Here is a 27,107-nt window from a genome sequence, read left to right as displayed (position 1 = left end):
TAACGTCAGTACTGAATTATTTTAAATTTAATAAATATATATATATATTTTTTTAAACTGACAACTTTGATGTATTGTAAAACAATGCTTTTTTCTCTCTTCAGTGCTCTTGTATCTCTCGCTCTCTACCTACCTGCTCATTGGTGTTCATGCACTGTAGTTTCATCTGTTTTAGATAGGTGGCAGTGAGAGGCATGTTGTAGTCGATGAGGTCTGGGACCAGAGAAGTGGGCCGGTCATTCTCTGTGGGTGAAAAACAACAAAAGAAATAACATTTCAATTTTTACTTTCACATTTTTTTATTTTTTTAAATGTCAGAATTAATATACATACTACTGTTCAAAAGTTTGTGGTCAAATTTTTTAATAGATTTTTTCATATTTTTAATAGCAGTCGCTTACGCTCACCAAGGCAGCATTTATTAAAAACAGCAATACTGTGAAAATAACTACAATTAAATGTAATTTATTCCCGTGATTGTAAAGCTGAATTTTCAGCAGCCATTACTCAATCTTGCTCAAGTGCTCAAGAAGTATTTCTTTTTATTATCAATAGTTGAAAACAGATTTGCTGTTTAATATTTTTGTGGAAACTGTGATACATTTTTTCACGGTTCTTTACAAAATAACAGCATTTATTTGAAGTAGAAATCTATTGTAATATTATGAATATTTTTAGTGACATTTTTATCTATTTAATGCATCCTAGCTGAATAGAAGTATCAGTTTCTTTTTTCTTTCTTTTTTAAAATCTTGCTGACCCCAAACTTGAACGGTAGTGTGTATATATATATATATATATATATATATATATATATATATATATATATATGTACATATATATAAGTGTATAAATAATTTTCTTCAAAAAGCTTATTAGTCAAAAAATGTGTAGCTAATTTATAAGACTTTCAAACATGTCCTACTTGTAATTATTAATTTGTAAGTCAATATTGTTTCACTCAATCCTTCTCAATAGTGTGCATGACTCAGTTCAGTCCCCTAGAAGGCGCTCTTGAGACAGCGCTCCAACAGAGCCTGCTGAAACCCCCTCGGGTCTTTGTTAAAATCAAACACAATAAACACAGACAGGCTTTTGTTTGGACACAGATCTTCTGACTCTATACAGAGTTCCCAGTCGCAATATAGTGTGAAAAGTTCAATAGCAATTTTTATTCTAAAACCTGCTTTGGAGAGCAGGGATGACTCTTCCTTTCAGAACCCCTGCAGGCAGAAGCTGGTCAGCTAATTCAGTATTCAAAATTAGTTTTAACATTCGTTCTCCACAAATGCACAAATCTGGTTGTGCATTTGAAAATCATTTTTTTGTGAATATGAATTAGGTTATGAGTTTGAGCATTGCACTTTGCAAATATATAAACTTTTTTTTTTTGCAAATGTAAATTAGCTTACACATTGGTGAATCATTTTACTGAAAAATTTGAAACTATTTTAGCTCTATAGAAATCAAGCTTATCTGTGGCAGCGTGAATTAGTCACATCAGTCTGTGACTAATGGCAGACCAACATCACGTCTATGCAGATAGATACAGCACATAGAGTACAATATCTCAGAGCTGTGGGGAAATGACACTTTCTGATTCGTGTGCTGGGAAAGGTATTTATTGCTGACACTTTATGACAATAATGAAGTTGTGATTGAAACAGCTCTACTGTCTCTGAATTAAATAATGATGCAAATATCCAGAGAGAAAGCATATTTGAAGGTCATCACATGAGTGTCTGCTATGTCATGTCTTGAAGGATTGCGTGCATATTTCCTTTAGCGTTATTTTTCATTCTTTTTTGTTAATCAGTAATCTAATTTGTTTACTGTGGGAAGCGCAGAATTTTAGTCTTGCCTCTGTGGCTCATCAAAAACAGTGTGACTTTAATGAACATTTTGGAATCCTAATCTTTCCTAATTACCGCTAAAGGGTGATGCACTCCCAAAACTTTAATTAATGATAAAATTAACAAAAACTTCCCATTTACTCAGCGGCACATATTCATAAATATGTGTACGGTGCAAAATCATTAAACATGGCAAATCTAGACGTGAAAGTGCAAGAATGGTGCCTAACCTTTTAACTCTGCCGTGCTGGGGTTGATGTGCATCCTTTTCTGGCATTCTCCACAACTCATCAAGAAACGAGTCACCGCCTCACGTGGAAGAAACGCGTAGGTCTCTGCAATCTGACAACCAAAGGAGAGAATGGAAAGGAGTCAGCAAATATTTTAGAGATTAAACAGAGAAGCAGAAACAAGGGAGCGTATCAACAAAAATAGTTTACTGTATACCAAAACCCACTGAGGATAAAGGGTCTGTATGCAACTTGAAGGTTGTTCACTTAGTTGGGTTCAGAAATAGGGTGTAGGTAGCAAGGAACCACAGTAGGTTCTGGAACAGAGCTATTCATTTTCATCCTAATGACAACATAACTGCAACACAAAAGGTATTTGCTATATAAACTAATTTTTAACAATGTCTACTTAGCAATGCCTCCCTTTTCTTCTTTCCCCTTCTCTAAATTTTCGAATCTTTTCTGGTCTCTCTCATCCCTGCGCCCTCTCCCTCCTCTCTCTTTTGCTCTGGCTTTCGTCTCCTGGAGGCTTTCTGTGTGCGACCTTCACACAGAGAGGGTGATCGAGCAGTAGCAATGGCAGGCCCTCCACCCTCCCCCCTTAGGTGGCACAGAGGGAAAAGGCCAACCAGGGAAAACCGCACCTCCCAGAATGCCATGCTCCCAGACTGCCCCCTCCTCCCAGACTGGCAGGGCTGGTCTCTGTGGGCTGCTTGTGCTATGAGACCTGACAGCAGGGCTCTCCAGGGCACTGGCTGAGAAGAGGAGGTGAACGTTGCCCCAAGGACATTGTGCAGCCCCTGCCACCCCCGCACACACACATGCAAACAGCTTTTTGCATCTTTAGTATTGGGGGTGCTCCCTTAGCCTTTGTGTTCTAAATAATGAACCAGTCATCTTCAAAGGAATAAGCTGAGGTCCAGTGTGACAGAGAACATTGTTAAAGCACAAAAACATTCATTTCATTTTATAATAAAAGACAAAAAAGAAAGAATGCATAGAATATCAGGGAGTGGTGTGGGTGCCCCTTCAGTGGCCTCAATCTCAAAACAGCATCATTGCAGTCCCATCAGGCCACCACTAGAGGGCAGTATGCAGATAGCAGCAGTATTTGAAAGGGTAGTGGGACAGGATGAGAAGGGTGATCTGGAATAATAGTATGTCCCAAAGCTTGCCCACTCTACTGCTACACACTCAAAAGTATGTACTTTTTTCCCCACAAAAATAGTACATACTTTAAGGGCATAGTATAAGTATGCGAATTGGGACGCAGCATAATAATCATTTTTTTAGTCACAGACTCACAGTAGTTATGACTGAAGTTGATTTATATACATATGTGCAAATGAATAAGAGGTGAAAAAGTGAGCACACATACCTACATCGTATTAAATAATACTATAAATAGTAATGATAAAAATTTGTATTACGATTATGCAGTTATTATTATTATTCACCCCACCCAAATTTTTATAATAAATATAATAAATAACAATATAGAATTATTTGAATTATTAGGTTGTAAAATACAATCAAAATAATTATTAATTACCATAGCATATTATTTTCCAATAATAATAATAATAATTATTATTATTATTATTATTAATACTACTACCATTACTACCTCTATTACAATTGGAAAATATTATTATTATTTTTATTACAGGAAAAACATACCATTAGTCACAACTCCAATAATAATAATAATAATAATAAATATAAATAATAATAATAATAATAATAATTATTGTTGTATTTTAGATTATTTTATTATGACATACAATCTAAATAATTGATAATTAATAGAATATATTATTTTTTCAATAATAAATTGATTATTATATGAATCACCCCAAAACGATTGTATTAGATTAGATGGTATTGTAATACTGATATACAATACAAATAAATAATATAATATATTCATCTGCAATAACTATTTCTGTCACTCTGTTACTGGTATGGACTTCATAGCAGACCTGGCACATATCACTGTCATTATGCCAAAAGTATGGACTCTGATCAGGACCTGAAAGGCTCAGGCGGCATTTGGGACAGGGCCACGGATGTAAAAATGTAGGCTTCTGGACACCACCAATCAGAGTCAGTAGCAGCTAATTATACATCCAATGAAAGTCAGTTCAACCAGAGCAAATCAAGCCAATCACAGCTGATTTCTGAAGGTAATAGCCAATCGGTGAGACCTTAGAGTGTTCTGATCTTTGCTTGTCTGATAGTCCAGCAGTTTAAGAGTGGTTCAATGTGTGCCAAATGTCAAAAACATGGCTATCAGGCAGTTAATTACTTTAATTAGGTGATTAGCACAAAGCTCAGTGGGGGCTGGAACCCAACACCTGCTTTCACACACCAAGAAATCACAGCACAAGAGAGCATAATCAAGCATACTAGGTGCACACCTACACATCCCCTATCTACCTCTATAAGAATATATGTTAAAGGACCATTCACACCAAGAACGATAACTATAAAGATAACTATATTAGTGTCCACACTAGCGGATGATATCGTAATGTTTATTCTAAGTGTGTGCTTGTCTACCGCTTTAAATGCTCGAGCTCTTTACAGCAGGATGGATTCTGATTGGCTGTCAATGTTTTTATCATTCATCAGCTGAACAAAATCATTAAAAAAAATGTGTCCAACGATATTCTTTGTTCCTAATCATTTTAGCTGTGGTGTGGACTACTTTAATATTGAGAACGAATTTTTGGAATTATATTTTTATCGTTATCTTTATAGTTATCGTCCTTTGTGTGAACGGGCCTTAAGTCTAGTTCCTGGTGTTCTGCTTTAATTGGATCAGATGCTGCATTATGTCGTACTTCGTGTCATTCTCCCTCCCATATTATCAAATAATAAGCAACATAATAACTCAATAGCATGCTGAGTGTTTGTGATAAGAAACATAATAGTCTGCTTATAATTACACACTACATAGAGAAATTATGCTGCGTAAGAGTAAAGGTATATATTAAATCCCTATCACAGACAGTATTTGGCTCATATTCAGTCACTAACTCATTCATGTGTATTCCTCCTACTTCATTCACCAGTGTCTCAGATAAAGTAGAGGTGAGTCACAAGCACATACACACACACTCACACCTTTTTTTCTCCACTAAATATCATACAGAAACTCTGTCTGACACTCTTAAAGTCGACAAGAAATCAAAATTGACCCTATTTACTTTGTTAGCGCATATTACTAGTCTTGTGGTGAACAAGTAATCTGTGCAAGTTAATACACAGAAAAAAATTGTTTGCCGTGGTAATCTTTAATCAAAATCTGAAAAGTTACTTCCGGTCTGGAATGGCGTTCCTTTTCTGATGATGTCAGTTTGACGGCTTGGGTTGAAAACGCTTAACCACTCCCCTCAAACCGTTAGTCTGCTATGAGCAGAGATGGAGAGGAGGAGCGCTAAAGTAAAAACTTGCCCTCAGTTCAATATTCCGTTTCACTTGGAAATACGTCACAACACTGGAGAAAAAAAAGTTCCGGTTCACAGGGACTTTAAAGTCCCTATGATATCAAAATGAATTTTTTTGTCTTTTAGTATGAATGTTTGTCTTCCTGTTTTCTATAAGCTAGTGTGCTCCAAAACAAAGACAAAATTTGCATTTAAAAGATGTAAGCAAACTTACAGTCTCTCACTTCCTCCAATATGGATCAATGACTTTGATGACATCACTCTGCACTTCAGCTTCTCATCAGATTTTCTGTCCAATCAAACATTCTCTAGAATCTAAAGCGTCCCGCCCCCTACATTATAAATAGACACTGAAGCTACATCTAAAGTCGGTCACTTTTCAAACATTTACTATTTTCTACATGGTGAATGGCAGATATATTGGGGATATGGAAGGATTCAGACAGTGTAAATATGCCATTGGGGTGAATGAAGTCTGGATTCACGTTAATGTCAAGTGAACTGCCGTAGCACACACACAGTCTGCTCCGGTCCAGAGACATGATAGCACAGATCGGATCATATGCAAAAAACATCGGACCGATTTGAATTCTGCACAGAATGCTACATTTTAAAGCGATATGGAGGAGATTAGAAGGAGAAATGTTTACTGGAGACAATATAGGTTTGCAGTGCTGCTGATAAGCAGGTTGACTCATACTGTACCTGCAGTTTGGGCAACTTAAAATATAGCTGGATATCAATCCATAATTATATCCTCTGTCTGTAGCTATAACAAAGCTCTAGTCAATCAATCAATCAAATTTATTTCAGGAATACATGGCCTCTCGGCCCATAGTTCCACAAAGTCACAATAGCATGACAGATGCTTTAGCTCTAGTCCTATTATAGGGAAGAAAACAAGAACAAATGAGAACTCATTAATATAAAATATTAATTCATTTGATTTCATTCATTTTACAGCTCTACACTCTGTGTCAGTTGTCTCATTTTGTGTTTATTTATCCTAAGCAGTTTTTAGGAGAAACATTGTCTTACTTGGTTAAATTTACTAGGGCTGCACTATTTTGGGAAAGAATCTAATTGCAATTTTTCTGATAAAAAAAAAATATATTATTGGGATTTAAATTGTGATTTTAAAAAAAAATTAAAAGTTTCCTATGCTTGTTTTTAGGGCTGCATAATTTGGCCAAAATGTTATTACTGTATAAATCAGTATGACTGGAATAATAACAAAAAATCCCTTTTCTAAATAAAAAAAATTAAACAAAATATTTCAATATTTCAGTATTTGTCCAAATTAAAAATATAAGAAAAATAAGATAAAATATATATAAAATATATAATAATTATTATTTTATTTGACTGTATAACTGTAAAAAGACTAATTCTAATATTTAAGACTGTCCTAATTTCTTAATTTTCAAATGTTAAACAATCAAGGATTTAGTTTGGTGGAAAAACTCAAGGAGCCCTTAAAGCTTTTCTTTTGTTAACAAAAGCAGGTTTATGTGCTCTTCTCATAACAAATTTTGGGAAGTTGGTTGATTCATGTTCAAGACATGCAGAGATGAGTTTGTGTGAAGCAGCATTCCACTTTGAGACATTGAAAACACTGTATGATGAGCTGCTCGCATGTAAAAGAAGCGCCTCGTTTCACTCTGAAACATGCAGCGCATATATTTACTTAAATCTCAGCCATTGCGGTTTTAATCAGATTAATCGTGCAGCCCTACTGAGAACTACAGAAGTCCTGAGTCATGAAAGGGCAAACTCTGAGCAATACAATTTTCCTCTGGGCTTGGCGAGCCAGGCAGCTTTATATAAGTCCCATGATGCAATACTTGTCACTTGGGTCTTGTCATGTTTGACAGCTTGAGAGGTAGTGATGTTGACTTATATCGGTGGGTCAGACGGGTTCAGGTTTGAAAAGATTTTAGATTGGGTTGGATTGTTTTTCACAAACGTGGGTGGGTGCATACAGTACATCACTAGTATGCATTTGCTGTTATGGCATAAAAAAAAAAAAAACATAAAAGTAAATTCAAAAAACATAGTGTTCCATTTGAAGTTTAGACTCCTTGCTGATTTATAGTCTATAATAGCTCAACAGTGCGACAGGTGTTTCAAAATGGCTGCTGTTGCCCCAGCAACAGCCTCTACTCATTATAGTCATTCAGATGTTCTATTTTAGAGTTGCTTCTGTGATCGTTTCAATAAATAGAGTGAGGACAGTTTTGCACATTGCTGCACATGAAGCCTATGTTGCATGTACTTTTTTATAGCAAGAGAAAGGGTTTCGCTTATGTGTGTCTTGACTATATTTTATGCACTGAATGATTGTGTCTCACCGCCTTATAGGTCTTTTTCTGGCCGGCGTGTTTGGGTGCTCTACCAGGATCCGCCCCCATCTCAACGTGCATGGCATAGATGATATCAAAAAAATCCTCCACTACAGCAACCCGCTTCAAGGAACTGTCCTGGGTCGCCCCTCCATCTGAACACTGCTGAAAGACAGAGAGAAAAAGTGATTATAAAAAAACAGAAGAAAGGTCAACATTCAAAAACTATAGCTATGTTCAGACTGCAGGCAAATGTGGCCCATATCTGATTTTTTTGCTCATATGTGACTCAGATCTGTTTTTTCTTTAAATAAAAGTGTGAACAGCACAAACTAAATGGAATTGGATCTGTTCGATTCTGATTTGGGCCACTTCCACATGTGGTCCAAAATCATATACAGGTCAGATGTTTTGCAATGCAGCCTTAGTCTGAACAGTCATATTGGAATTCATGCAACTACCACATTTGTGGTAAGATTGGCTGCACATGAATTTGCTGGTTTCCGTGGCACATCACCTTATAAAAGAACGTGTAAAGGCAGACTTCAGTTGCTGCATGGCGTCTTTGTTATCAATCTTCTCCGCATGTGGGTCAGTTCAATTAGATTCTCATTCGAATCTGATATTGACCACATTTAAAAAATAATGTGAAGAGCACAAACAAAAAAAATGGATCTGAGCAATAAATCAGAATTTAGCACTAAGGCTTGGAGTATGAATGTAGCCTATATGGTACCTCATATTTCACTGGGCTTTCCACAATTACTGCATGGTATTACTGGGTATTATTCAGGTTTCAAAATTTCCCACTGTACATCTGAAAATCCTGGGTTAATGTTCTTATTTGCATTTTTATGAATCAGTAACACTGATTGGACAAATAACAGCTCTGTATAAAAACAAATAAAACATTCTCTTCTTCACTCCAGTTGCATTTGCTCAACATTTTCATGTTTCTCTCAAACACCGCCACTATAACACAGCATGTGAAGGCCTCTGACGGCAGCAATGACATAGCAACCAGATGAACTTTGCATGCACCAGTCCACAGACTGGCATCTTTATGGGCACAAATCTTTACTGCTCAAACATTATTTGAGTTCCTGAGTTGCATTCCAAACATTTATGCTGACTTCAGTCAACTAAACAGCTCCTGGATGAGTGCTGTGCTATGGGGCTTTATGAGTATTGCTCTGGGCCCTGGCGACTATGTACGGCTAAGACAGTCTCTTTTGTGTAGTGTATTATTCAGACGTTCATTGATCTGAATCTAATATTAAGTCCTTCACAGCTCAATAGGTTTCTTACTGAATATCTCCACTGTTAGATTTATGTGTGAGAGAAATACAGTGTGGTTTTTGAACACTTTTCTGCAGCATTTTGAAAATAACTGCTTTCTTGACCACAGACACACACACACAACCAGCCCCACCTCAAACCATCGCCACCTTCAACCCTGCTTTCCATAAAGCTGACCCTGTCGCTATGGCAACTGGCAGCGCTCTCGGGCAGGTGTGCAGGGCAGCGGGTCATGTGACACCTGCAGGAATTCTGATCACTAAGACAACCTTCTTATTCTCCCAGTCCCACTCGGGCCCAACCGTCACCTGTTCATTATTGCTTTCACACCTTTTTCTCTCATTACTTCTTTCTCAGCTTTACTTCAGAATGGCATGTCTTTTTTTCAAAGTAACTGTGACTTATTTACTATAGCTTATTTATAGGTGAAATGTATAATTGTTGTGCCAGTAGTATTCAACTGGATTTTATATTGTTTATTTATTTTAACAGAGAAAATTACGTTCTCAAAGCATAACTCTTTTGTCACTAATATCACAAACATCTCTTCTAGACTTCAATATTGCTTTCATTTTTATGTTTCCAGATTCTATACCTGGCATAAACAAAGCTTGTATTGCCTGTTTCAATCAGCAGGTGTTGTGTAAAAAAGGAAGTAGCAGTCATTATCCTTCCTCTTCATATAGTTTTTTTCTCTCTCTCCCTCATTTTTTAACGGCACATTTCTACTTTGATTCCCAGAGGGGCTAACGTTTTTCTTTCCTCTTTTCTCCACTTGTTTTCCTTTCTCCATCACATTTTCCCCAAGACATCTCTTTTTCTCCCTCTCTCTTTCCCTTTTTTCTCCTGTCCCGCTCCATCTTTCCTCTCTCCCTCTTTCTCTCGCTCCCCCTTTCCCAAGTGCCAGGTAATGAAGGTTGCCATGGCAACTAAAACCAGCGCACATAGCGGGCTCGCTTTAATCCGGCCCTCTCCAGCCATCCGGCTTGTGCATGCGTTCCCTCCTCTCGTCATAATTATAAGTCTTATTATGCCACGATCAGTCAAACATGCACCACCCTGACCCTGGTTTTCATGATCTCGGTCATGAGGTGATTATGCCACACCTATGCAGAAACCCTCCTGCTCTCTGTCAACCAGAGAATATTCTAGAAATGGTCCCTCTAGGACACAGGACGCAGACTCTAGGACCAGATGCAGTCTCCACCAATACCTTAGAGAAGAATGCCTCGGTTATAGCCATGGGGGGAGGACTGTGTGTGTTTGTCTGTATACAAACATCTCCATCTCAGCTCGATTGCTCCATTCCGGTTGCTTTCACACATGCACTTTCAGACACAAACATTTCCTCTGTCCCCCACCATTTCCTCAATCTGAGGGCACATCACAGTCTGTGGGTGACTAAAGTAGGCCAGCAGGATCAGGGAGATCTGCTCAGCTCTACCGAAGGCCTAACTTAGTCCAAACCTGACACACAGTGACACCATACTGCACCCATATAGATCCAAATATGAGCCAGTTCAGTGTTCAGTGCACAGAATCACTGTGTGTGCAATAATAACAACATATCGCAATTAAATCAGCAGGTCATCACAAAATAAAACTCAATGCGAAACAGGGGATCTGATATCACCCCAAAGTGGGTTTTTTTGGAATAGTGACTGAAAACAGTTCATTATTCTATTTAATACACAGCTAGGCTAAATAAACGAAGAAACAGATATGAAATATTGTATTCCATTGACTGTACTCAGCACAATAACCGTAAAGTTGAATCTAATGTAATTTAAGTATAAATTTTAGAAAATAGAAAATAAACTGCAAAATGAAATGACAGACAATAGCTGACTATTTACTATGTTTAGGAACAGGAACAGTTTCTCCAAAAAAAAGTTTATTTACCCTCATGTAATCTCCAATTCCATTTAGAAATGATCACCTGTTTATTGCCTTGCTCTACCTAGAGTATTTTATCCTATCTTCTTAAGTGTTTTTATTTTATTTATTTTTTGCACTTGGCCTGGAGTGCAAAGTGTTGAAAGATGCACAGAGAGCATACCACGCTACCACGTTTTTACTGAAAAATTGCTGTACTGTAAAAAACGGCACTGTAAGTCATACAGCACAACGTGAAGGTGAGTAAATGATGACACAACTTAGGCGATCAGTTGACTGCAACAATGGTGAAGTACGGAGTTCAGCGGTCAAAATATTTACTGCAGGATGTAACGATTGACCAATCAGAATCAAGTATTCCAGAGCACTTAAAAATAGAAAGAAAGAAAAAATATTACAGAGCACTTGGTTGTAAACATTTCTAATTTGAAAGTGGCGGACTGTTACTAATTTGATAACCAATTGCGACTGCAGATAGTATGACTCACACAGTGAATGTTTTATTAACCCTGATGAGGTGAACACACTCCTCATTCACTCTTCCTCAAAGCACAAAAGCGCAGTGTTTAGATTCTCAGGTTGAGCTGACTGTTTGTTCCCAACGTGGAGCAACAGCGTGTGTGTTTAATCATTAAACCACTGTAGAGCTGAACTGGTGTGTGTGAGATGCTGCTTTCTGGGCCTGAAAGTGCACGGTTGCATCATCCTCTCATCATTTTAAAGAAGCGCTGTGAATTGTCAGCAGCAGCAATCAGCATTTCCTCTTCTACAACTCTATCTGTCTCTCTCTTTTTTTTTGAGACCCGGCAAGCCTTGGCTTTTTCCAGATGTGGCATATTTTTCAATCTCCCTCTCCTCTTCTCTATCCCTCCTATTCTCTTTCTCTCTGCTTCTCTCTCTCTTTCTTTCCCTCTCTCACCCGTCCCGCTCCAAACAGCTCTGTTGCTAGGAGACTGGAGGGGCTGATTCGGCAAGCGGCCACCCCGACCCCCCACCCCCTCTGGCAGTCGCACACACACAGACAGAGTCTCTGAACATTCGTACACACACAGGGGCAGTGAAGGGAGGGGGCAAGAGAAAGGAGGCAGCTGGGTCACACTCACTCACACATACACGTATGCATGGGCCGACAGAGATAGAAGAGCCCTAGCAAATATTTATGTTAAAAGGGTAAAGAAGACCTGATAGACTAGAGCTACGTAACCGAACATGACCGATTCAGCAATAAACAGGACACGATAGATACCCATACATCTAAGATGCTTTTTGAAAAAAAGAAAAAAAAACACTCAGTACTTGAACCATATAGCTTGAGTAGCAAGCCAGTACATTTACACATTTGGCAGATGCTTTTATCCAAAGCGACTTGCATTGCATTTCAAGATACACATTTACATTCTTATCAGTTCTTGGTTTCCCTGGGAATCGAACCCATGACCTTGATGTTGCAAGCGCCAACGCTTCACTGCTCCACACATTAGCTTTATCAGTGTTCAGATAAACTAAAGCAGTGATAAACTACAGCATTGTAAATGAACAAACACAGATGTAACAAATAATAAAATATCAGTGTCTTTTGGGGTCAAGAATAATTTTTATTTGTGTATTTTCTAAAGAAAATTGACTATTATACTTATTATTATATATGTTATTATACTTCTTTAAAACGTAAGTTAGAATGGTTTAAAAAAATAATATCACACCTCTTCTGCACAAGCCGCACAATTTGAGATATCATTCATCGCTATAGCACAAATGGTGCAGGACGACTTCTGTCCGAAGTTTAATTCTAACCCACCCATATGAGCAATAGTTACTAATTATATTACAGTGTGAGTGAATTGAGTGTTGTCTGCCTTCAGACACATAGACACTTAATATCCAGCAGTATATTTATGAATTGCTTTGTTTGTTAAAGCTGCCATAGCACATTACATTGATATAGTGCTTGAGGGAAAATGGGGGAAATATTTGTATTACAGTGGAAAAGCCAAAAATGTGTGTGTGTGTGCACATGTGTGAGAGAGGAACTGTTTCAACAATGCAGGTGATTCAGATCAGATTGTTGCAAATCTGATAACAGGTCACCTCTTAAATTCCCATCTCCACACTGTGAGGCCAGCAAAGGGTATGGACCTAAAATCGTAGAGACCGGTTTTCTCAGCGGGAGGTGGGAGCTTTAGAGGAGGTTACAGGGCAGGGGTGCGGCATGTGAATCTTTGTGCACGAAGGTCATGGAAAGATGAAGTGTAATCGCTCCTTTCCTCTCATCCCATTTTTTTCAATCCTCTGACCCCCCACCCATTCTCTCCACCTTCCTGCCACTGTACATTCACAATGCTTTTCCATTAAATCCATATTACACTTTTCCTCATTCCTAACCCTCCCTCTCATTCAGCCACTCGTTTCTTTCTCCCCTCGTCTCTCTCTCTGACTCTGACAGGGTGTGACGGACGCTTTCAGCTCCTCGAACGGGCTCTTCCCTTAGTTCCATCTGACTCCCTGCACCCACATTACCCAGACACAACTGATCATTAACTGTCATCTGCATTAGTCTGTCACTACACAGCTTTGGTCTCTATCGTGCTCCCTTAAAAGTATTTTTTGTGTGTCTGATGTGCAGTTCCTTATGTGTGGTCGTCAAGCAGGATAGCAGACATTGTTATGAGACTGCAAAAGTCAACATGAAATCAAAATTGACCCAATGTCTGAAATGAGTTTCCTTTTCAACTGACATCACTTAGCTATTGGATAATGTTAAGCTACATTATTAATGCACATTTTAGTATACTTGCATTCCAGTATGTAACGGTCAATCCAATCAATTCCCGTCTTAATTTTTTTTCTCATTAAATATCAAATTTGACTCAAAAATAAGTCACATTACAAAGTGAAATGAGTTTGCAAATGGAAATTCATTGACTAAAGAAAAGTTGGTGTGGTTGCCAGTATGTCCAGGATGTTTGGTTTTGGACAAAAATTTTCATTTTGATGTATCACATGACCAGATGATCTAAAGTAGTTGATGACACAGCTTTCTGACACATAGTGTAGTTGCGCTTCCGGTGAGTTTGAGTCCTGGCTTGTGGTCTTTTCCAATCTTGTCCCCCCTCTCTCTCTCACTTTGCTTCCTGACTGCTCTCCATATTATAGGCATACATGTCAAAAGTAAATCTAAAAAAAGATTTTCTAGAATTTCAAGATTCAATCATTGAAAAAACCCATTTTAATCAACCACTAATCAGAAAACCTTAAGCTCTACATAAGGCTAAACCACAGAAAATAAAACACTTGTTTGCATGTGAGTATAAACGTGTTCTGTTCATGCTCTGAGGTGTCTGCTGGGTCACGTGACCCTGGTGTCATGGTGTAATTGCGTGGTGGGGAGAGGGGTGCAGACAGTGAGACAACCGGACAGGATCACAACGCTAATGAGAGACTGCAGCAGTTAATTACAAAGGAGAGAGAGAGAGAGAGAGAGAGAGGCACAGAGGGTAGGGAGGGTGAATATGAGGAGGGGGAGATGGAGTGAGACACTCTTTTGTCCCAAAGCTGCATCCTCCCAGAATAGAGATGGGGAAAGCTTTTATTCGATCGCACACACATGCACACATCCTCCCAAATCCGCTCAGGGAGGCAGCGTGTACCAGGACTGTGTCTGTGTGTGGTTATCTGTGTAGGTGTGCAAGTGTGTGTCTGTAGGAGCTCTCTCTCTGGTAGGGGGGAGGCCCTGGAGCCAGTTAAAAATGGTGTTAATTTCCTCTCCTATGGGAGAGGAGAACGGTCTCTCCATGGCAACAGAGAGAAGGAGCCGAGGGGAGGAACACCAGAGCAGCACCATCCGCGACCCTCTCTCACCACACACACAAGCACATGCGGTACACACTAAAACAAACACACACACTGACTATTTACATATACATTCACCCTAAATGTAAATAACTTTGCTTTTCGCATTTATACATTCCTCCTACATTCCTACTGATTCAGACCCAAGGGTTCACACAAATGGACAGATTCTACTTTTGTGAATCCCAAAACCTCAAAGACAACATCATAAAAGATGGAAAATGGTAAGAGGAGAGGAGAGAGGATACTAGATCAGATCACCTACTTCTGAATCAAACATCCATTTCAAGTAGGAGGCTTCTCACTTCTAAGAGACAGACTGAAGTGGGTCAATCAAGTGGTGTGTGTGTATGTGTGTGTGGTAGCACAATCAGAACAGTTCTTAATGAATCTAGATGGTAACATGGTAACATTTTTTGAACCTCTGATATGATTGCTGGCAGCTAACAATGCAAACTTTTAGTTCAATTAATCATTGGTTTGTATAAGCAACAGATGGCCTCCATTAAGCAACTTTTAACTTGTATAACTGTTCAAAAGTTTAGGAACAGTACTTTTTTCTATCTTTTGAACTTATTATTCATCAAAGAAACATGAACAAAAAGTATCATGGTTTCTACAAAAATAGTAAGCAGCACAACTGTTTTCCAACATTGATGATTATAATAAGAAATGTTTCTTGAGCACCAAACCAGCATATTAGAATGATTTCTGAAGGATTATGTGACACTGGGAGTGAGGGCTGTTGAAAATTCAGCATTACAGAAATAAATTACATTTTAAAATATATTAAAATAGAAAACAGCTATTTTAAATTGTAATAATATTTCAAATTATTACTGTGTTTTTACTGTGTTTTTGATCAAATTAACGCATTCTTGGTGACTTTTAAGTTTAATAAAAGTCTCTTTCTTTGAGTTATTGTGTTTTTTTATATATTAAACTTTCAGAAGAAGAATTGATTTAAAGAATTTTGGGTCAGTGTTAATGAAGTATGTAAGATAGAGAGAGCCTTTGTGTCGGTAGACATTGTGGCTGCCTTGTATGTTGCTTGTGGACAGCACAGTGCACTCTGTGGGCTTTTCATGTCGTAACCTGCTATTGCAAATGCATCATGCAAAACTGTTAGCATTCATGCAAATGACTGGTAGATAAAAGGCCACTGTTGAGACACAGAGTGTCTCTGGGTTTGGAGGGGCGGGGAGGGGAGCTGAGGGAAGGTCTGTTTAGATCCCTTTTTCTCCAAGGCTCTCTGCAGATACGCTCGCTAATTAATCACTTATCATAATGAGATTTTTGCCTGATTTTCTTCCTCAGTGATATGCTAATAATGGAATCGAAAAGTGGTTTGCTACAGTTTAAGTCCTTCTCTTCTTCACGCATTTGAGTTTGGATACGTGTACTGTTGTCAGCAGTCATTTGGGTGGATATGTGTGTATTTTTGAGATCTTCAGGACAGAGGACAGTGTCTCCTGATCCCTGCAGGCCGGACAAGAGCGTCTCTTGAGAGTGTTTATTTGCACAGATTAGCCTTCTGCTGACCTGGAGTTCTGAGCAAGAGAGAGTAGACGCTAAAAAACACGCAAAAGCACACATAGACTGATGAAAACAGCTGACAGCAATGTTGCTTTGGAGAAGGTTTAGTTCTGAAGCTTTTTTTCCCCTCACTGTCTCTTATTCAAAGAATTATTAGAGAAAATCTTTAAAGCATATTTACAGCTTGTGACCGTTTGTTTTTACAAAAAAATCCCATGAAGTATTAGGGCTGGGCATTGACAAAAATGTCAAGATTCGATTTGTTTTTGATTCACAAGCTTGCAATTCAATTACAATCTCGATTCATTTTAGATATATATATCAGGTACAGTACATGTTAATTTTTCTCAAGGAACTTGTTTTCATGACGTATTTATTCAAACGTTTATTAAATATTAAACAGGTTACATAAAAATATAATAAATATGTAATATAGTGCATATATTTATCAAAATGCTCCTCTCTAGATTTTTCTAGCTTACTATTGAGCTATGGTCATTAAGGCTTTTCTGAGGTAAATATACCTAGCTCTGTCATGAATCTCTAGATGGCGCAGGCTGACAGGTCCTTAAAGGGGTGGTTTAATGCCCTTTTCACAAGATGTAAAATAAGTCTTTGATGTCCCCAGAGTGTGTATGTGAAGTTTTAGCTCAAAATACCCCACAGATATTTTTATACAGCATGTTAAAGTTGTCACTTTTTTAAGGGTGAGCAAAAACGCACCGTTTTTGAGTCTGTTCCTTTAAATGCAAATGAGCTTCTGCTCCTGGCACAGAAGGTGGCGCTTCAAGAGCTTGTGTCCTTTTATCTCACACAGACATGCACTAAATCTTTTTTAGCCTTTTATGTTCAAACCGAAGTCAGAAAGATGGAGAGACTCAAGAAGAAGTGACAACATGTAGACAACAATTCTGAATGGTTAGTTGGTGAATTTATGTAGCTTATGTGTAGTTATGTTCTAGTCATTGATTAGCAAATTCTGTCTAGATAATATATAAATCGCGTTCCCAGGGGCGGGTTTATGTAAATTTTAGGGTTAGTGATGTCACTAACTTGGAAGGAATGTCGTGTAGTCCCTACCAGCTGTTTGTTGTAGTCCTTAAAAAGCAATTTCTTTAAAAGAAAATGTCTTCCTTTGCTTTCAACTTTGAGCGTTGTAACTTCACAGATGTTGTTTATGCTCAAACAGCAACATTACTCACTAACTAAAGTTAGAAAAGTGAAATCAGAATCAACCACCTCTTTAATGCTACCTGGTGATATTTAGATCATTAACTACATGTCATGAGACAAGCTGATTGGTTCATGTTGCATTTGCAGCCAATGAGCTTGCTGCTCAACATTTAAATTGTTGGTTAGCATTTACAATAGCAGTTTGCAGCAGAGTTCAGAGTTCTTCTGAAACCCCCACCTTCACCTGCTCCACTTGTATCTGCTACGGTTCATTTTATACATGCTATTTGTACTGAAGCAGTATGTCTTACATGCTCAACAGCAGCGTATCAGTGTATGTATTGGCAGTAGCAAGTTCCTGTATATGCTCTGCAGCAGCAACAGCAGCAATAGCCTACAACATTAGCAATAATCAATATCAGCAGCAGGAGCTTAACAGATCTATTCCTCCATCAATTACCATGATAAAAATCTTCAGAGAGTTGTCATGATAGAAATATTGAAACATAATATATTTTTATCAAGCTGTTTATTGACATCTTTCCGCAGTAAAAACACTGATTAAGTGATTACATGAGATGTCCATTTTTTTCAACATACCTTTTGATGTACAGTCACCTGTATTTTTGTGCTATACTGTAACTTGAAGTTAAGAGGAAGAGATGATTGGTTCACTTGTGCTCCGTGCTGCCACTTTGCTTGAACTGAGATGCTGTTTATTTATGTATTTATGTTTACATTTCATAATTAAATTGACATCATTTGAAAACTAAGACTTTGTTTCATATCGAAACTGACAAAGCACAAAACAAAAAAGTTGTTCACGCATCAACTGAAAACAGCATACACCAAAAAAAAACTATTCTTTTAAGATTTAACAATCAATGTCGGTTCATCAAAAAGAGATCTTCTTGATTTTCAACCAAGCCTAATGTATGTACCGTCTTGCTTTTCTTATAATTTTTTTTTATTTATTACTTATTACCTAGTCATCATATTACTCAGCAACTCTGGTGCAAGAAACAAACAAAAATCACAAATATTTAGTTTCACATTGGCCATGCAAAATATGAATAATTTTCTTTCAATTTTATACTTAAAATTCACTCATCTGACATCCAAGCTTCTCAACAGATAAGTCATATTAGGTAACAGATATGATGTAAGACACCTAAGGTTTTCTGAAACACCTGTATGCTTTTGTAGCATCTCTATCCCTCAGTAGATATGATGGATTGAGTGAGTCTCGAACGCTTGACCAGGAGATTTCCCCCAGCTCAGGGAATATACTCATGGCTGTCTTGCAATAGGCCCATACTGCAGAACACTGGCTAAACCTTCACTCTGTCACACACACACACATACATGGCAATGAGGATATTTCTGTTTCCGTTGGCATAGCAACAGAAAGCAATCATTTCCCTCACTTAAAATCTTGCAGCATCCTTTCTTCTCTTTTGCCCCCTTAATAAGAAAAATCTTTAAAAAGTCGCCCTCTCACTGGACTCTTCATCAGTTTCTGAAAATCAACAGAGACAGATGAAGGGGGAAAACGAGAGTGCGAGTGGTAGGAGAGCAGTGTGAAGTCTTACAGTAGGCTGTAGTATATCTGTTATTGTCAGCATTTGGTGCAAATGCAGCAGACTGTGAGATGTGTTTTAAAGGAGGTTTTACAATAAACGCTTATGGATGAACCAGGGCTAGTGTAAGAGACTTTTGAAATGGTTGTAAGTTGTTGGTGACTAGATGAGGCTTTATCAAAATGACAAGAATGAACAGAAGGCATCAAATAAATCAGTAATGTTTCGTACATTATGCAGCTGTTGTCAAAAGTGTCTACTTTATAGCTTTAATACAATGATAGTATTTACTGGTAACACTTTACAATAAGGTTTCATTAGTTAACATGATCTAAGAATGAACAATACTTCAAAATCTATTAATCTTAGTTAATATTAATTCAAATCAAAAGTTATATCTGTTAACATTAGTTAATGCACTGTGAACTAACATGAACACATAATAAATTACTGTATTTTATAACTAACATTAAAAAAGATTAATAAAACTGTAACAAATGTATTGCTCATTGTTAGTTCATACATGAACTAATGTTAACAAATGAGACCTTATTGTAAAGTGTTACCGTATAATTTATAATATTTAATATTTTTATGTTATAAAATTGTTACATGATATATGTATATCCTCAATAATCGCTGATTATTATTGCAATTTAAAACTAATAAATTAGTTCTAGCAAATTTTGTATTTTTTTTTTTTTTTTAAAGAAGAGAAAACTTCTGATTGCCTAAAAACATATGTATATGACAACTGGGTGATGCATAAGAATATAGCCTACTGTTGAAAAGTTTGGGATTTGTAAGATACATTTTTTTTTTTTTTTTTAAGAAGTCTCTTGTGTTCACAAAGGCTGCATTTATTTGATCAAAAATACAGTAAACAGTAATATGGCAGATGGCAAAGCTGAATTTGCAGCAGCCATTGCTCCAGTCATCAGTGTCATATTATTCTTATGCTGATTTGGTGCTGTTGAAAACAGTTTCATATTTTTGTGGAAACCGTGATATATTTTTGATGAATACAAAGTTCAAAAGAACAGCATTTACTTGAAACAGAAATCTTTTGTGACCATTATAAGTGAATTTACTGTCACAAAAGCAAAAACCTGATTGAGATCTCTTTCAATCTTTCATTCTGAGCACCTGTGAATCTGTGGTTGCAACTAAATATGATATTGCGTGTTTTACTGCACATGAGTGTGTTTTTGCTCCCGATGTTAGCCACAGGACATAACAGGTGATAAATGAAGTTACTCCCCCTCACTAGAAAGAGAGCAACAAAGAGAAAGAGCAAAGAGACATCGAGAGAGAGGGAGAGAGAGAATATTAAAGCAACATAGAGAAAGAGTTTGACAGACAGTGAGCAGAGCGAGCTTGTGATGCCCTGCAGCTGAATTGAGCACCACTCTCATGAAACAAAGTCCACAGTGGGCCTGTGACACAACAGATACATATTTAATAGCTTTATGAATGATATGTGCTCTGACAGAATTGCACGGGCTGCTCGACTTATATGCTATTGGTGGCTTTTTCGCTTCTCTTTCTCTCTCTCCTTGACCACAGTGATAGTGTAACTCTCCTAAAACCACACAGGATAAACATCACCTGCTCTATCAGGTCCCCCTCCTTCTCGCCCCCACACACTGAAACTTGGCACACCCATGGAGTAGCTGCATCAGAGAGGCCCTCCGCCACTCTTCTGCATCCCACACTGCACTGGGGCTCCAACCCACAACATGGCACCCAGCAGCCCTGCCACCCAGGGGGAGGTAAAAGGGAAGACACTACTCACATGGGGGGTGCTGCTTCAACACTCTGGGTGAAGTCAATTTTGTGTTTATTGCTGATGATAAAGAGAAAAGACTGAGAGAGTGTGACTGATAAGCAACAGTGTAGTCTCTTGACACAAAAATAGAAGCAGGAAATAAGAAAAAAGTTGAACTAGGAATTAAACATGTAAATGTATACACACAAACTAACCTCAATGGACATGTCAGTTCTAGATAAATATCCTCTTTTCAACCTGCTGTATTTAAAACCAAACTTTTACATGATGAAAACAATTAGCTACATGTAAAGTGCTAAATGGAAGCACAGATATATTGTGCCACTTTCTCTGTATCTTATTACTGTAAAAAGGTCCCCATTGCCTCTGTTCCTCTTATTATTCTGCTCTGTTTTGTTTGTTTTTTCTTTGTTTGTTGTATAATTTGTGTACATAGAAGCAGGTTGGGAAGGATCCCCTACTGTCCCAGTCCTTAATGAGATAATAATGATGATGTGAACACGTGTGTACGTGTGTTGATGGTTACGCTTCCTTGTTCTTGGACACATTGAGGCATGCTTATTGGTCAAGAGAGTGGCAGGGTGGGTATGAAATTAAGTGACCTAAGTTGCTTGAATTCATTGGCCTTTATATTGAAAGCTGCCATGTTTCATAACTGATATATATATATAGCCTATTAGGGCTGTCGATTTACTGCATTCACTAATTAGTTATGGAAAAATAACGCCTTAAAATAATTTAACACATTTAATGCACCCGCCCTGCCTTGCCTACGTAGTTAATCTTACATTTCATAAAGTCGACTGGAGATGAACATGATGCAGGGCAACAACTCACTGCGTGATGTAGTTAGAATGCCCCTAAAATTCAAGATATCAGGGCAAAAATGCCCTTGTATGAGTTTTTTTATAAGCCTATATGGTATGATATAGGCTACCAATGCCATACAAGTAACGAGCGCAATATGACACAAGTGCAGTTTTTATCCCAAATAGCATGACTGCAAATATTATGACTTATCCATACAATATTCAATAAATATAATATTCGATAATAATATTCGAGCAACACACAGTGTTTAGTTTCTGAATGAATCCGCGTTTTGAGCAATCGGGTGAACCAATGATTTAATGGCCCATTTATAAAGAGAGCCATTAGGTGTGTTCAACTTGCGAGAGCGATCCCTCTCGTGGTACTTTGATATCATACACCAATTGGTCTGAGCAGCGCTGCTTCAATATCTGTCGAACACAGATATTTACTTTATTCCTCAATGAATCAGCCGTTTGAACGAATCGAATGAATGTAATTTCATATTTCATTTTTTTTTTACTTACATTTACTATGGCCATATAGATATATATATATATGTATATATATGTGTGTGTGTGTGTGTGTGTGTGTGTGTGTATAGCCTATATATATATATATATATATATATATATATATATATATATATAGATAGATAACCTCCTCCATATGACAGAATAACTGGTCATCTGTGTGACTGACAGATCATATGTAAGGTGTAGTGTATATGAGGCTGTGTATTAGGATGCACAGAGGCTCCACAGAGAGACAGAATGACTGATTAAGGGTAAAACAAGCACGGTATTAAGGAGCTGTTAAATAATGATAGTGAAAGCCAGTGTATACAGACCTCTGATCAGCCACATGTAAGAGAGAGAAAGTGGTGGGTGGAGAAATGTGCGTGTATTCTGGGGGGGGAGGGGCGTATTTCTCAACAAGTAATTCATATGTGTAATCATGAACTTCACTTTCACATCTGACTTGCACATTCATTCCATTACAGGAGCAATTTATGGATAGAGGATCTGTAATTGCCACAGGCTCACTGGACGTCCTTTGGGTAGTTAAACCCACACATCTGTGTGAAGGGTTAACTGTGGCGGGAGACATTACTATGTTCAGAGTTCTGCCTCATTTCTTCTTAACACAGTCTTATAAATTAAAAGCACGCTGGGAGCTGCCTGTTAGGAGCTGTCAAATGGTTGCATAGCAATTATCTGCTAACGAGGATTAATCTACTGTAATTTAGCTTTGTTTATTTATTTATTTTTAAGTTAAATTATTATTATTTTTTTTTTTTTTTTAAGTGATCGAAAGGCTCACTTGGTGGCTCCCATCTTGCTGATTACCGATCCTTGTTGTGTTTTTATATGCACAGTCAGACATCTAGGATTTTATGTGAATAGTGAAACAGGAACAGCCATTAAAATACTCATTAAAAACAGTCTTGTCACCATTGTTCCTAATTTGAGTACTTATTTTTCTCAAGCTGAGGTGTGCCAGTCTCTGGGGAGTCAGTCCCTCTTGGATGGCAGACAAAGGTCTGCTGGTGGGACCCCTTGAGGGCAATACTCAAAATGGTGTCTGTTCATGACATTTTGAATGGCATAATGCACCAGTGGTAGTCGAGGACCTCCTAGTGTTCAAGAAAACAGTCACTTGCATGTATATCTCAATCTCAGCCTTTACTGTAGCCATTCAATTTGTACATTTTTTAAATTCTGAAAAAAAAGAAAAGAAAAAAAAACCTTCTGTAATAGGTCGTGATAACCATTCATGTCTGTTAAACTATTATTAAAACTATTATTGGCCTGACCGGAGCTTTAAATAAGCTTCGTGACCAAATACCTTTATGCATCGTAAAAAAAATTAAACAGCGACATCCTCGCGCATCTTTGGGGTGCAGAATTTTTGTCCATTCCTGGTGCATCACATTGATTCTAAATTAAATTCTGCTCTGGTTGTCTTTCTAATGATGGATTCTGTCATAGTCCTGGGATGTGTGGAAAAAACGCGAGCATTGTAGAGCAGAACAGGTAGGTTACCAGAGCAACGGGTGCCAACCGTCCGCTCCGCCCTCATCCGGTACAGAACAATGCAAGTGCTCTCCCTCTCCAGAATAAAAACGTACGAGGCGCGATCTTAATATAGTTGAGAATTTTATTTTATACTTGCTCAAAGTACGCTGTTTTTATTAAGTGTTTAATGTTTGTTAAATGTCGCTCTAAATGACACATTGATCGGCGAGCGCGCGAGTGTCAGATGCCCACAGAAGGATGGTGCGCGAGACCCTCAAGTGGTCCACGAGAGCAGCTGAAGTCCCTCAAACACTGATTTACCGGAACACACCGATTTATTTACTTTAATATAGCTGTGTTTTAACGTCCACCATGTCGTTAGCCCCTCGGGAAAACTCTCGCGCCCATCTGCGCCCCGGCATCCCCAGCATTTGGGTAACGTTACACGAGCTCACCGCACTCGCGCTCCCGCTTCGAATCGAATCATCCAGTGACGAAAAACATAGTGAATAAAATCACGTTGTCCCAATCAACATTATCATGATTTCATATCATGGTTGAAAAACGGCCCACGTTTTGATTTGCTATGGCATCCCGATCCCGTCAGCAGGACAACGTCATGCCAATTCGTCAGATACCATTACTACACCGCCGTTATTGCTTAGAGGGACCGGCGTTGCTATGGCAGCCAGCTCTCAGAGTAAGGCTGTTCTGCCCGGTTGGGGTGAGGGATGAATATGTTCGGTCAACCCGAGGTGTAACGATTGAAAAGTTGCGCACAGCAATGTGGGTTGCGCGTAGGTGGAATCAAACGAGCGCTGTCCCGAAGCATCTTGAGAAAGGTCTAAAGCATCGCCAGACCCATATTGAGAGTTGAAATCCCACAATCACATACACACAGACACAATTCACTCACATACTGTCAAGTGGAAAAAACACTTTACCGTAGACTTGACAGGGACGTACAGGACGGGCTTCCCCGATGTCTCTTTCTTGTTGTGCTCGCCCAAGATGTTGCTGCCGACCTGAAAGCCTTTGGACTTCACCCAGAATTTGAATTTGGCGTTGATGTGGCTGTTGTCGACATAGATACCGTCGGACTCCTCGTTCTGTAGCAGGGTCTGCATGATTTTGTTGTATTTTCGGCGCGTGACGGTCTTTGTTTTACCCGAGTCTCCGTAAGTCCGGAGACACCAGTCCTGAAATTCGCTGAACATCTCTGCCTCCAGCACGACGGGACTTCGGCTCCTTTTTGTTAAATCCGCGCATGGTTTCTTAGTTGCCATTCCTTCCTCTTTGTGAACCGCGTGCCCCTATTCGAACGATCAAATGCAACTACAACGCCTGAAAATGATAGTAGACTCCCCCTCCTCTCCCTGTCCCGCTACGAGGATGGATCGCTTCGACACTGGTGCTGGAGGTCCGCCTCCGCTAAACAAGACGAAAAAAAAGTCGTATTATGTGTGTCTGTTACGGGCAGTCGCACACCTGTTTGCAGAGACGCCTCGGTTACTGTCCCAAACCGCAACGGCAAATGTCACTTGCACACATCATCCGCTGAGGAACTGAGAGAGGGGGCCGTCCTACCAAGCGGGTATCTCCCACCTGTGCGTAAACGGCCAGAGGACCAGTATAAGTGGGAAAAACCCCGAGGGTTGATACCGTAAACGTAAAAAAATACGCAAACCTTCCTGGCTCCAGGAAGCGATAAAAAGAGCTCGGCGTAACAGACTTTAACGGCCCACTTTTTAAACGACCGGCGCGAGCGTTCTAATACGGGATGTGGCACAAGCCTGTTGATGTCATACTGGCGTGAGAATACTTAGCAAAAACGAATTGAGCGAATAATTTAAATACTGATGTTTCAAACAAAAACGCCATACGGGTTGTAATACTGCCTTCACGAGCCGCCGTCATGCGCTAGTACTGTCCCACTCTTTCCACCTGTTTGAATCGGACCTGCGCGTGCACTGCTAAAGCCAAGCTAGAGACCGTCCCAAATTGACATTTCTCGTTTATAATCTTCAAAATGTAATAGCTGATGGTAGTTTTGAGCCAGAAACGTCTGTCGTAGCTCACAATAGAATAAAAAGCAGTCGTAACGAAGTAGTAGGCTGTTTTCTTTCTATTTTTTTTTTTTTTCAGGAAGTAGACGGTGCAGCGCGTGGACGCAGTGGTTACAAAGCGGGTAGGCAGAAGGTAGTGTCGCAATAAAGAGAACAAATTTCTTATTCAGACAAAGGATGAAAAGGACCGACTTGATATTTCTAGTAATCAACATTAGTGAACACATCCCTATTGCGTATATTTAAATATATTGAATAAAATAAACGGCATAAATTAATATGGTTTAAATGTTTTTTTCTCTCTTGTAAAATGATGATTACAAAGCAACGATAGCAATACCAATTGGTAACATTTTTCTTCATTTTTTGAGCATTACGGTGATTTTGGGGTATTTCTTAATGTTATAGTAGCCTACCCACTGATGATCTTCTCAATATAATAACAAAAATGTTATAAGCCACAAAAGCCACATATATATTCATTTATAATTACCAGTATGTAGTACTTGATACAGGGAATGTACAGTGGGAAATTACAAGAAAACAATTACAAATGTGTTTTTTCTCTATTCACAATGTGTTTAGTAAATTAGGCTATATAGCCTAGTTTAAAATGATGGAATAATTTCAGGTAAATTGAGCAGGGTGCTCTGCTGTCAAAGTAACACTGTAATTAACACTTGGGCACCTTTCAGCACTAATATGGATTGATATTTGTGAAAATTTCCCATGCTTTTCAGGAAAACAGTAACTAGTGTTTAATCATTTTAATATCCAAGTTAAAACATTGCAATTATAATTAGACAGTTTGAAGAATCTTTGCTGAATGCTGTTACTATAATAGGATATATATATATATATATATATATATATATATATACATTCTTTTTTTTACTGCTTATGATTCGTGTGGTCAAGTGGGTGTCCTCTGATGTCAGGTTCCATGTGTGTATTTGGTCTGTTTATTTCTAATACACTCTGTGACAGAGTGCTCATGATTGGTCATGTATGTGTACATATTAGTTGCATTGTGTTTGTGTGTGTGTGTGAGTGCTGGTATGTGAGCATCCTCTCTTTCTCTGTGCAGTCAGTAGTGTGCGAGTGCTCCGGGGCTGTGTCGAGGACCATGCTGGGACTGCTGGTGATGTCGGCTGCTGTTGCTATGACAGCAGCTCAGCTCCAGCAGCTGAAGAAGCAGAACAGGCCGCCTGTAT

General features: G+C 38.4%; 1 protein-coding gene across 2 annotated transcripts in view; it reads right to left on the bottom strand.

Moving 5' to 3' along the window:
* The window catches only part of nol4la (nucleolar protein 4-like a), a 40,143-nt gene extending 14,229 nt beyond the window's left edge, over positions 1-25,914 (bottom strand). Inside the window, exons 1-4 of one of the 2 annotated variants that reach the window (XM_084087342.1) lie at positions 24,772-25,914; positions 7,887-8,042; positions 2,084-2,195; positions 134-243 (exon numbers count right to left, since the gene is read on the bottom strand). In XM_084087342.1, the coding sequence (XP_083943468.1) occupies positions 134-243; positions 2,084-2,195; positions 7,887-8,042; positions 24,772-25,113 (720 nt within the window). In that variant the 5' untranslated portion in view covers positions 25,114-25,914. The remainder of the gene's footprint in view (positions 1-133; positions 244-2,083; positions 2,196-7,886; positions 8,043-24,771) is intronic. The other variant, XM_084087343.1, reaches the window with a different exon arrangement.
* Between the last annotated feature and the right edge of the window lie 1,193 nt (positions 25,915-27,107).

The sequence above is a fragment of the Abramis brama genome (assembly GCF_963993115.1).
Source record: "Abramis brama genome assembly, chromosome: 16".
In the NCBI taxonomy this organism is placed as follows: domain Eukaryota; kingdom Metazoa; phylum Chordata; class Actinopteri; order Cypriniformes; family Leuciscidae; genus Abramis; species Abramis brama.
Note: the sequence above shows the minus strand (reverse complement) of the source record. Positions and strands in the feature narration are given on the sequence as shown.